Source organism: Trichosurus vulpecula, chromosome 3, assembly GCF_011100635.1.
Source record: "Trichosurus vulpecula isolate mTriVul1 chromosome 3, mTriVul1.pri, whole genome shotgun sequence".
NCBI lineage: Eukaryota > Metazoa > Chordata > Mammalia > Diprotodontia > Phalangeridae > Trichosurus > Trichosurus vulpecula.
The window spans coordinates 181,234,121-181,247,209 of NC_050575.1; the positions used below are offsets into that span (position 1 = coordinate 181,234,121).

The 13,089-nt window shown below is 39.0% G+C and overlaps 1 protein-coding gene across 1 annotated transcript in view; it reads right to left on the minus strand.

Moving 5' to 3' along the window:
• Positions 1–7,692, minus strand: part of SLC17A9 (solute carrier family 17 member 9) — a 38,016-nt gene extending 30,324 nt beyond the window's left edge. The window contains exon 1 of the mRNA XM_036751016.1: positions 7,503–7,692. Within this exon, the coding sequence (XP_036606911.1) occupies positions 7,503–7,660 (158 nt within the window). The 5' untranslated portion in view covers positions 7,661–7,692. The remainder of the gene's footprint in view (positions 1–7,502) is intronic.
• Between the last annotated feature and the right edge of the window lie 5,397 nt (positions 7,693–13,089).

Sequence of the window (13,089 nt, forward strand, 5' to 3'; positions counted from 1 at the left end):
GCCTCAGTTTCCTCATTTGTAAAATGTGCTTGTTGGACTAGTTGATATCTGATGTTCTTTTCATCTCTGAAATCCAGTAATATGTATAAGATAAATGACATTAGGAAATCAGTCTGTTCACAGGTGCTTTTAAGCATAAAGCCACAGGGTGAAAAAAGAGACATCAATTTGAAATACCTTTTGGAAAACCACCAAGAAAGATCAGAAAGATCCATGAAACACATTGCACAAATAAAACATAGAAGTAAATAAAGACAGTGGCTCAATGCTTAATAAATCCAAAAACATAAACTAAAGGGCTCCCTATCTGACAAAAACTCCTTCATAATATGGCAAGTTGTTTGGCAGAAAATAGGATTAAACCATCATCTTACATCATATTCCACAATAAGCTCCAAATAGATAAAAGGTAACAGAACTGAAAATTAAAAGAGAATAGAAGGAGGTACTTTCACAACCATAATTAAAGTAAAATTTCATAGGCAAAGAAGGAATAGAGGATATCAAAAAAGCCAAAAGACAATTCCAATTTTACAAAATGGAAAAACATGCACAAAGTCAAGGATACTCAAATAAGAAGAGAAGTGTTAGAAAAACGCTTGGCACAGAGATTTAGGTAATCAAGAACAATTTATTATTGAGGAATTCAAAGAATTGGAAAACATTTCTGGCTAGAAGCGGGCTTCGATCTCTTTCAAGAAGAGGAAGCAATGAATACAGAAGTGAGATCAGCTTTATACTGTTAGTTCAATGAAGCATCATCATAGTACCTCCCTTCAGAGAACAGACTGGTCCACTCCCGTTCTGGGTTACAATGTTCCCTATACAACCCTTACATGCTGCTCTTTGATATGTTTCCCCCCCTTCAACATACGTCCCATATTCAAAAATCCCTCTGTGGGTGTGTAAGATAATATGCAATTAGCCAATTAAGCATGTGTAGTAGCAATTTGACACAGTTCTGTCTTTGACCCTGTTATCTGGCTGGTTTAAACCAGTTCTGCTAATATCCTCCATCTGTGGTTTTCACAAAACCACTAGTTATTTTCCGATTGGCTAGGCCCACCTGCCTTGGTTAATTTTTACTCCCTTGCTCATTTAAACTGACAATTACTCTGTGGAAACCTAACTTTCACTGATCTCTCACGGAAGTTATTTAGTGAGAAAATAATTTTGCATCAAATAACTTTTATTGGATTCAGATTGGACCTGTGATTTCATAAGTAAAGGGAACTCCACAGTGTAGGTTGATTGTAAATAGCACAATGAGACTTACCCAGTGTCACATGGTCAGTGGGAGGAACTCAGATCTTCCTGAGTCCCAGGCTAGAGCACTGTTTACTAATCCATGTTGCTTCTAGTAAAAGTCTGATATGCAAGATATATAAGAAATTGACACGAACATATAAGCATTCCTCCAATCTAATCCACTAATCTTAGTGATCAAAGGAAATAAAGTTTTAGAAATAAGAAATTCAAATAATAAATTACATGACACAATTCTCCAAATTATCAATAAGAAGTATATAAATTAAAACAACCCTGAGTTTTCACCTCACACCCTTCAAACTAGCAAGGATGATAAATAGTAGAAATAGTCTATGTTGGACTGTGGTATAAAAACAAGAAGCCCCAATAAAACTTTTTAAAAGAAGTGAATGAAAATTATTTTTGAATAGAAAAGATATCTTCCCAACCCCAACCTTACCATCCCTAATACACAGAGATCCTTTAGTCTAATAAGAATGCCTTCAAAACCAGAATAGTTGAATATTATTCAGAATTCAGAGTTTCATTTCTTAAACAGGGTGAGTAGCTCAATTCCAAACCCAAACCAAATAAACAGAGCCAAAAGCATATAATCTCTATCCTCCACTCCCAAAGTTAATTGAGAGGCTAGAGAAGAAAGTTAAAAAGAAAGAGGTAGAGTGCAGACTGCTGTTAATAGTGACTGGGCCTTTTCTCCATTTACAAGTCTTCCTCAGTGGTCTACCTGCTTCCAGTTTCTCCTACAATGAGGGGCCACCTTTCACATAGCTGTGAAAATAACATTCTTAAGACACAGATATGATCATGTTATTCCCCTACTCAAAAAAAAAGTGGCTCCCTATTATATTATATCCCTATTATAGTTTCTCCACTATGTGGCTCCAACTTACCTGTCCATCTTTGTTTATTATTTCCCCACCAGTTATTTATTCCCACTAAATTGGACTATTCCCTAAACATGCCACTGGCAGTCTCCACGAACTCACCCAAGTTATTTTGCAAACCTGGGATGTACTCCTTCTTCATTGATACCTATCAGAATTCTGCAAAGTTCAGCTCAGTGTTCTACTTCTTTAGCAAAAATCTCTGTGGTCCCCTCCAATTATCAGTGTTCCCCCTCTCCCCAAGTAACCCTGTACTATCCAATTTATGCGTGTATGTATGATATCTCACCCTATAGAACAGAAACTCTTTGAGGGTAGAGACTATGTAATTTTTGGTCTTGTATCCCTAGTGCCTAGCTATAAATATTTGTTGAATCTATTTTAATCTTTGGAACTGAGGTCCAAATTTTCTTTCTCTTGATGATTGATTGGCTAAGGAAGTTCAAGGTTGCAAATGTAATGACAGGGCCCAAATGATCCAAGTTAAACTCTTCCTTTTGCTTGAATCTTCCAATCCAAAAAAAAAAAAAACTTCCTTTCAGGGCTGGCTGGAATCCAAAATTCAGCCATGTAATCAGTCAGAGATTTCTGTTCCTTTTATCTAGAGCACTGTTGTTTCCTGTGCCTTGCCCTTTCTGTCAATAGCACAATTGGAAGAAAACATGACAACTACCAGTGAATACTATGGTCAGTTTAACTTCTGCTCCCCAAACAAGCAAAGTGTTTGGTGATGCAGTGAGGGCAGTAAATGCAAAACTGCTCGCCAACCCAGTTGCAGGTGAAGTCAATCTCATCTACCAGAGTGAGCTGGTCATAGGACACATTTTCCACCATTTACTTTGGTCCTGGATTGATGGCCTGAATCTGCAAGGCTCAATTCTCATTTCAGACAGTAACCTCCAATGTCAAAGAAAAAAATTAATACTGTACTCTGCATTTTAGGCATATCTGCTAGAAACGATTTTAATAACATTTATCTATTATCCAAGCCATGTCTAGCCAAACTGACATAGTCTCCCCATGCCCTTGGATGTGTCCCTAGCATTTATAGGAACTTTGAAAAAGGAAAATTCATGATATATTAAAATACAATTTGGGGTTAACAAATCCTTATAGAGGTAGAACAAGTAGCCATTGTTACAATTCCTTCTTCAACCACTCCCCTCAAGGACTGAATGGAGAAGGATGGATCATAGCACCATTACTTCAGGGGATGGGGAAAGACAGTGATATTAATCAGACATGAGGTATTCTTTGTTAAAAGTTTGGTTTCTCCCCTTAATCTATTTCCCTAAGCAAGGCTTTTTGTTCTCAACCTCTTTAGGGGAAAAGGGGAAGTCTGGAAAGAGCTATTAGAGAAATATTTCTTAATATTGCTAGAAAAATTGAAAAAGAGGTTTTTAAGTTTTTAATATGCTTTCACACCAAGAAATTCTGCACTGGAAATGGAATTATCAAAGATCCCACCACACCTTCCTCTAGACTAGAGAATAACTTTCCGTTATCCTTGATTGCCATGACTTGTGAGTTGGCCCCAGTCCTGGTGTGGCTCCCTTCTCAATCTCACTCAGCCTCAGAGAGCCAATGGGAATAGGTGGTTCAATTGCCTTGGAGTTAAATATTGTGAGTTTAAGTGAGGGCAAGCCTTATGCTTCTACTCTTCTTTGGATCCCTTTTTGTCCTGCCCGTAGCATGCATTCAGGAAATACAACTGACTTTTTTTGTAAATAACCTGAAAAGGATTAAAGAAGTCCTGAGCACTTTCACATTTGATTGACTTTAAACAATGACAACAAAAGCTGCTGCCTTCACAGTGCCAAAGTGGAAAGCATACACAATGGGGACCTGAGTCCTAAATCTGTCAGTAACAACCTGAATGATCCATGAGCTAGTCATTTCTCTGTGGGCTACAGTTACTTCACCAGTAAAATGAATATAATAGTGCCTACCCTAACTACCTCAGAGGGATGTTACAATGATCAAACAGTAATACATTATGTTGAAGCAACTTGGATCAATAAACCAATCAACAAGCAATTATTAAGTGCCTACTGTGTGACAGGTACTTTGATAGGTGCTAGAAATACAATGACAAAAATAAAATACCTACCCTCAGATACCTCAAATTATACTAGGAGAAATAACATGTACATATTCAGGAAGACATAAAACTTATATAAAGTAATATAAAGTTATACCTGCCTCCTCTCCCCAGAACACTAGCAGCCTCATATAGGAGGTGATGCTGTGAGCTAAGCTTTGAAGGAAACTGAGGATTTTAACAGATGGAGGTAAGGAAAGAGCATATTCCAGGTATGGAGGACAGTCTGTGCAAAAGTATAGAAAAGATAGAATGTTGTGTGTGAGGCACAGCAAATAGGCCAGTTAGATGTGACTACAGGGAGCAAGCCAGGGTGGGTAATGTATAATAAATCTAGAAAGGTAAGCTATATACAGCCAGACTTTGAAGAGCTTCAAATGCCAAACAGAGGAGTTTGAATTTTATTTTAGAGGTAATAGGGAGTCAGTGGAGCTTTTTGAGCAGAGGAATGGCATGGTCAGACTTGTACTTTAAGAATATATTTTTTTGGCAGCTGTGTTGGGTTGATGAGATGAAGAGGTGAAAGACTTGTGACAGGGAGGCCAAGCTACTGAAACAGTCCAGGGAAGAGATGATTGAAGCCCTGAACTAGGGTCCTGGGAGTAGAGAAAAAGTACAGATCCAAGAGATATTGTGGTGGTAGAATTTACAATACTTGGCAGCTGATTGGATGTGTAGGGTGAGACAGGAGTCAAGGGTGTCTCCTACTTTGTGAATCTGGGTGACTGGAAGGATAGTGGTACCCTCAACCGAAATAGGAAAGTTAGGGAGAAGAGCAGGTTTAGGGGGAAATGTAATGAGTTTTGTTTTAGACGAACTAGTATGTGATTCCTAAGGGACATCCGTTTTGGGTGATACAGTACTAGAGTTCAGCAGAGAGTCTCAGGCTAGATATTCAGACCTGGGAGTCATCTCTATAGAGATGATAATTGGACCAACAGAAGTTGATGAAACCTATGAGCTGCTATATAAATGCATTGTGGTGTTGGCATCATAAGATCATAGATTTAAACCTGGAGCGGACATCAGAGGCCATCTAATCCAACTCCCTTCTTTTACAGATGAGGAAATGTACCCAAAGTAATTAAATGACTCACTCAAAATCACATAAAGCAAGTGAAAATGGTAGGATTTGAGCGGAAGTTTCTAACTCCAAATCCAATGCTCTTTCCCCTTTGCTGTGCTGTTTTTTTTTTAAACAAGTATTTATAATTTACTAAATAAAGCAAGTCTTAAAGACAAGACTTAGGACAATTTAGCATTTCATTGACACTTTGCACATGAAACACACAGGATCTATGAGATAAAATAAACAATTTACAGGTATTATCACAAAGCCCTGTAAAATGTCACATACCACTGTTTCAGGAATGGAGCCCAGTCATGCTCCACCTTGGGAACCCTACAATGGTGAAACAAAAGTGATGAAAGAGAAGAAATGAAGACAGTGGGTGACCTGCCCAGAATCTAAACTATGCCTCAAAGTACAACTCCACTGCCTGTAACTGGTCACTGGAAAAGTCTGCCTCAATTATGATTTGTAACTAGCAGCTGCTGATTCATTCTTCAAGTGTCATTCTTTTCCCTCCCAACATACCTTTATTGCTCATTCATAATTCACCCTGTACTTGACCCATATATGCTTTGTCACCTGTTTGCCATTTTAATTTGAGGGCTTTTCTTTAATTGACTGCCTGCCTTTCATTTCTGTATCAGTCCTCTAGAACCATTGCTACCACAATCCCTATGTTGTTTCCCCTAATCTTCGTTACTATCCTAATTAAAATGTGAGTGTTGCCTTCATTTGTCCTTTACATCTAACTCAATTGTCTAAAACTCATTTCTGTGAGTCTTGGGTTATTTGCTTGGAGTGTGTATGTGTGTGTGTTTTGGGAGGATGATTTGTAACTCATTTTAAAAACCCACTTTGTAAAGCCTCTGTTTATTCACAGTGCCTGGTGTGTAGTAGGCACTTAAAAATGAATTGGATTGAATTGGTTCTTTTTACTATGTAAAGTCTTCATTTTCGGACACACAGAGAAGTTAAAAAACTTTCTGTGGTTGTGGCTAGATCAGCACAATTCCCAGAATCTGCCTTAGAAACTAAGTGTCTCTTCACAGAGAAATTAACTATTTGGAGAGTGGCATGGTGCTGAGGGCTCTTCAGTGGAATTCCACACCAAACACTTCATCTAGAATTCATAGACTCTAGAAGAGTCAGAAGAGACCCTTAGAGATCAATCCCTCTCATTTTATAGATGATGACTCTAAGGTAAAGGGAGGAAAAATAACTTGGTCAAGGTCCCACAGTAAATTGCAAAGACTAGGTTTGAATCCAAGTCGATCCACTACTCCTGTCAGTAACTTTCTGCAATTTAACTTTTTAGTCTTGTCTCTCAGAGCTTACTTAACCCTCTGTAAAATGAGGATGATACATATAATACTTATTTCTCAGGATTGTGAGAATCGAATGAGATAATAATGCAAAAAGGACTTAGCAAATCCTAAAAGTTATCCTTTCACTCACATGATCCTAAACTCAGAGAGTACATAGTGTTTTATCTGTACCAGCAAAGTCTCTTTTCACATTAAGTATGAAAAACTGTTTTTGAAATGCATATACATATTTACAGATATAAGGCATATACATTTATGGTACATATACATGTATGCATATATGTCTATCTGTATATGCGTGTGTTATATATACAATATGTATATACATGTATAATATTTATATATATGTACAATACGTATGTACATATATAGAAATGTCTTCCCCCCACCCCTTCTACCTACCCATCTTTCAGAGGTCTGGGGTCCCAGAAGGCTTGAACCTAGTAATTTTGCCCTCTCCCATTTTCTGCTATTTGCTTATCCCAAAAGGAGGGTATCAAGCCCCCAAAGTCATCTGGGAATAAAGGCCAGTTTGAGGAGCTGTCTGCATATGAATCTGTTGGGAGAGTAATTATTGCAGGTGAAAAGATACAAACAAAACCCTCTACAATACAAAGTTAAAGGCATTACTCATTCCCCAGAATTAATAATATCCCTAGGGCTCACACCTGTAGCTTTCCTACTATTTACATATTAATACCCTACCCTCTCCCAGCACACACACACTTACTTTCTCTTTTAAAACTGTTACCCTAAAAATTATTAAACTACAAAGAAGAGAGGGCCTCAAAGGTCGGAAGAAGGAGGCCAAGCGATAAACACTTCAGGCTAACTAGGCTGGTTCTTCCTACCTGGACCAGTAAGTCTCTGCGTTGACATCTCTCTTCATCTTTTCAGGACAAGATGCTTTGGACCCTAGCGGCTGCTGGAGCAACAACTGATGCTGGTGCTGATGGTGACAGTGGTGATGGACCGGTGCGGCCCCCAGTTTGCAATGCCCTGAAGCCATAGTCCCCTGGGGGAATGGAAGCCAGCCAGAGAAGCTCCTCTAAGGATCTGCACGGATGACTTGGGGGCGTTTTCCCATGACAGCAAAGCCGTAAGCTGGCAGAGCCAGTCCAGCGAGCGTCCGAGCCAGTCCAGCGAGTGTCCCAGCCAGTCTGCGGAACACCAGTCTCTCCAGAGAGGCTAAGGAGGGGGCCTAAGGGGGGGGGGGGTAAGAGGAGAGGTTGGGGGCGGGCCGGCCAGTGCCCGAAAGTGCCAGCTAAGGACCAACTCGGCCGCCGAACCGTCTCGTCAGCCTTCTGACACTCCCCCAGAATCTCGCGGGTCCGGTCCGTAAAGTGAACCAGACTCCAGGGGAGCGCCGCGTCAAGTCCACGTGTCAGTCAGAGCCGCTCTTCCTGTCCGGGCGTTTCCAGGACGTGTCTCCCCCCGATCTGCCACAGCTGCAGAGCATGGTTGGGCGGGGCTGCCTGCCAGCTGGCTGTCTAGCTCCCTACAACTCCTCAGCATCCACCTTCGGACAACCAGCTCCACAGGGCACTCCTGGACTGAGTTGGGGGCGGGGAGAGGGGAGAAGGGGGAGATAGAGGGGGAGGCAGGACCGGACCGTTTACGGGGTGGGGTGGGGGAGGAATATGAGGAAGAGGCGTTCCATGTTCCATCCGCTGGCTGGGACGTTGCAGCAATTTCATAACTTGAAATATGCAAGAGCCCAAGCTGCTCCATTTGTTTCCTCTCTGAGAGGTGAATTCCGGGACCGGGCCAGTAGGCTTGTTGCTGTAGTGCCTAGATCTCGGTCCTGAGTGAGTAGGTTGCTCGTTTTGACTCAGTTTCTGTTACACAGAATTTGTGGAGTTCGGGGAAACAGCTAGGAGAGGGGTGGTGAAGGGGTGGGGGAAGGGAGGGCCAACGAAGTAGGAGAAGCGGGACTTGCCGCAGGGAGGACTTCTAATTCACCAAGCACAAGGAACACCCTACTTTTACCAGCGCCAGTATGGGAACTTGAGAAAAGGAAAATAGGTGAAGAATCTAAAGGTCTTTCCTTCTATGAAAGGACTAATTTTTTTTTTTACTAGTGATTTCACCGCTGTGGAGAGCCGCCTATTTTAAACTTTTCTTTGGGCTTACCCAGTGCCTTCTAAAGTTCATTAAGATGGCCACATTTTTGCATTATTAAAATGCTTTAAAAAAAAAACATGGCACAAAGACAATTTCCTCTTTTATTAAATATCACAGAATACTGAAAAAGAGGTACGCTTTTACTGAAGTTCTCGCTCCTCCTTTTAGGGCGGGGCGGGGGCAGGACCAGGACCTGTTATTTCATTGGTACAGGGGAACTCCAAATGAGGAAGTCCCTCCACCAATCTAGATCAGCACCCTCTCTGAAACTTTAGGTTTTGGAGGGGTTAAGGGACTTACGCTGGGTCACAAAACCAGCGTGCACTAGTCACACTTGAATCCAGGTCTTCCCAGCTATCCACATCATGCTGCTTCTTCCCCCACCAAAAAAAAAAGGGGGGGGGGCAAATATTTGCATTGTGCCACTGACCATTAAACTTTCCTGGAAGATTTACACTGGGAGAGAAAAGCAATTCCTGTGGTCTTTAACTAGTTGCATGGCTTATAGCTAATAGTTTTACAAACACCTGTATGTTTTTAAGATACTTAGTTCCATGGGAAGGTCAGATTTCAGCAACAGAAAAACTGCCAGACATCAGGCAAAAATGTGAGGTTTCATATGTCAGTCACTCCAGCTTTCCAACCATTTCAATTATCCCTCCAAAGATACTCGGTAGAATATCTGAAGTTGATAATGAAACGAAAATGACACTCCAAAATCATTATCAATGCAACATTTTTGAATTCTTTCTCCACCTTCATCTACTGGCTCTTTGTGGCAAAGGTTGCAGAAGAACTTGGAAGGTTGTTATTCTAATCCAACTAGTAGCAGTTATATAGACAATAGTTCTGAGTTGCAATTCATAGTTGGTTTCCAAATATTAATGTCAATATGCTGTTTGTACTGACAATTGATACAAAACTTCTTTTAAAAATACAAGTATAAGGTAAAATTGGGTTTCTTGCAATGTATTAGTGATTATTTAGCAAACTCAGGTTATCAACTTATTAGGGTTTATTTGAAAGCAACATCATCCCTCTCTTTAGTTCTGTTCTTTGCTCCCTTGTATTTTTTCCCTGTAATTGTTAAAAATGGGTTTCTGTACAGAAATTTATTTAAGGAGATGTTGCTCCTAGTATAACAGTTAAAAGTTTCAGCAAACAGGTAATAAAGGGATGGGCCTTTTTGCTCCATCTGAATTTTTTTAGTCCTTCAATAGGTCTGCTGCTCTAAGCTCTTGCTACTCAAAACTTCCATTTTTTCCCCTAGTACTATACCCCTATCCACTATTTAAATACTCAAGACCTTGTTTTTCTATGTGCTCAGTTTTTTTCTTTTTTTTAAGAGTCCTATTTTTTGAAGTTTACTAGAGTTCAAGGCAGGAAATCAGGAGGTAATGACAATGAGCACTTGAACATTTAAATTTTAATGTTATACTGAACTTAATGACACCTTAGTCAAATACTAAAGTTGTATTTGCCTAAATGTATACTGGCTTCCCACTCCTGCTCTACATTCTTATTTGCTGTTCCTTCCTGATTCACTCCTTGCCTTCTTCCAATTTCTCCTTGGTCCTTTGTATTCTTTCCCTGTAATTGTCAAAAGTGGTCTCTGTACAAAAATTTAGAGAGGTGGTGTTACTAATATAAAAATTAAAAGGCTCTGCTGGAAAATTGGGAATCTTTACAACCAGTGTTTCAGATAAAGACCTCATATCTAAAATATACAGGGAACTGAGCCAAATTTATGGGAATACAAGTCATTCCCCAATTGAGAAATGGTCAAAGGATATGAACAGGCAGTTTTCAGAAGAAATTAAAGATATCTATAGGTATATGAGAAAATGCTCTAAATCACTAATGATTAGAGAAATGCAAATGAAAACAACTCTTAGGTACCACATCTCTCCTATCAGATTGGCTAGCATGACAGAACAAGAAAATCATAAATGCTTGAGAGGATGTGTAAAAATTGGAACACTGTTGCCTTGCTGGTAGAGTTGTGAACTGATCCAGCCATTCTGGAGAGCTATTTGGAACTATGCCCAAAGGGCTATAAAAATGTGCATACCCTTTGACCCAGCAATACCACTTCTAGGGCTGTATCCCAAAGAGATCATACAAGTGGGAAATGGACCAGTATGTACAAAAATATAGCATCTTTTTGCGGTGGCAAAGAATTGGAAATCAAGGGGATGGATTGCCCATCAACTGGGGAATGGCTAAACAAATTGTGGTATACGAATGTAATGGAATACTATTGTGCTATAAGAAATGAGCAGACAGACTTCATTATAACCTGGAAAGACTTGTATGAACTGATGTAGAGAGAGGGGAGCAGAGCCAGGAGAGCATTGTACATGATTTCAGACACACGGTATCTGTAAGGACTAACTTTGATAGACTTGGCTCCTCTCATCAATGCCAGGTTCAAAGACAGCTCCAAAAGGCTCATGATGGAAAAAGCTACGCACATCCAGAAAAAGAATTATGGAGTCTGAATGCAAATTGAGGAAAACTATTTGTTTTTTTCCCTTCCTTTTTGGTTTTGTTTCTTCTTCCTCATTCTTTCCATTGGTTATAATTCTTTACAACTGGACTATTATGTAAATAAGTTCCATGTGAAAGGACATGTAGAACCTACACTGGATTACATGCTGTCTTGGCCGGGGGGGCAGAGGGAGGGAGAGAAAATTTGGAACCCAAAAACTTGTGGTAAGCTAAAAATAAAAAATAAATTTATTTAAAAAGTCTCTGCTGATTACACCTTAATCATGCACTTTCCTCATGTTATTGTTCATTTAAAAAACCTCTACCCTTTTAAAAAATCCAGTAATAACAGGTCTATCAGTAATAATAAGATCTATCAAGGTGGGGTTTTCTCAGAAAACAAAAACCTTTGTGGGCAAGGCTGTCTTATTGTTTTTTGTATGCTGATTTATCACTCCCTCTAGGCTATATGGATAGATGTTTAATAAATAGATAAATGCTCAATAACTATTTACTAAATTACAATTGCTTCTACTGTTATTGACAGTAATGAATTATAAGCTGTCAGATAAAAGCAGCAAAACTGACTTTTGGGAAGAAGGTAATTATTTTGTTCTTACACAAGTATAGTTTTGACAAGCTGAGTAGAAGAAAATGAATACAATAAAGGGTGCAAGAAATGAGAAACAAAAGGACTATACTAATGAAATACCATCATAATCACTGAAATGCAGAAAGGGGAAAAAATATTATTGATCATATAAACTCAGTACAATTAATGTGGTTGTACACAGAACAAGTTCCTGTTTTTGCACTACTAAATATAAATAGTATATTACTTTTCAAAATAGTTTCATATGCATTATTTCAATAATTACCAGTGGTTGGGTATAGCCTATTTTAAAGATTAAAATTGGAATCTGATCACAATTCCAGGCAACCAAGGTCACACTCGTTAGGAAACTCAGATCTTTTTCCCAGTGGTACCTAGATTTTGCTACCAAACTAGAAAAGACTACTATGGAATGAATACAGTGCCTTCCCTTACCCCTGATGGAGACATCCATTTCTATACAAAGATTAGTTTTGGTTTATAAAAAGTTCCCAAAGTCTTTATCAACTTTTTTAACTGAAAGCTGATCCACAGAAAAAGTTTATTCAGATTGAGCTCAGGCAGATTCACAAATATAAACCTGTAATACGTATCAATGTTTTATTGATAGCCTAATCAGCTACAGTTGCTAGTGAAGTTTTTTTATGCCTAATTTTAACCATTGAAATATTTTACTTCCATGAATTCTAAATTGGGAATGGAGGCTCTCAGAAGATAAAAGGGACAGTTTTGATAACCTAAAATTTAAAAGGTCTCACACAAACAAATCTAATGCAGATAAGATTAGAAAGTTAACTGGGGACAAAAATCTTTGCAGCAAAGTTTCTCAGACAAAGGCCTCATTTCCAAGGTATATAAGGAACTAATTTAAATCTATTAAGAATAAAAGCTATTTTCCAATTGGTAAATGGTCCAAAGATATGAACAGGTAGTTCTCAGGGGAAGAAACAGAAACTGTCTAGACATATTCATAAGAAGTAGTGCTCCAAATCCCCATTAGAGAAATGCAAATTAAGGCAACTTTAAGGTTCCACCTCATGCCTATCAGATTGGCAAAGTTGACAAAAAGGGAAAATGACAAATATTTACGAGTCTGTGGGAAAACAGGCACATTAATGCACTGTTGGTGGATTGCTATATTGGGTCAGAAATACAGTCCATACCATCTAGCATTCTATTATTATATAAGCAAAAAATCCACATCATCACAA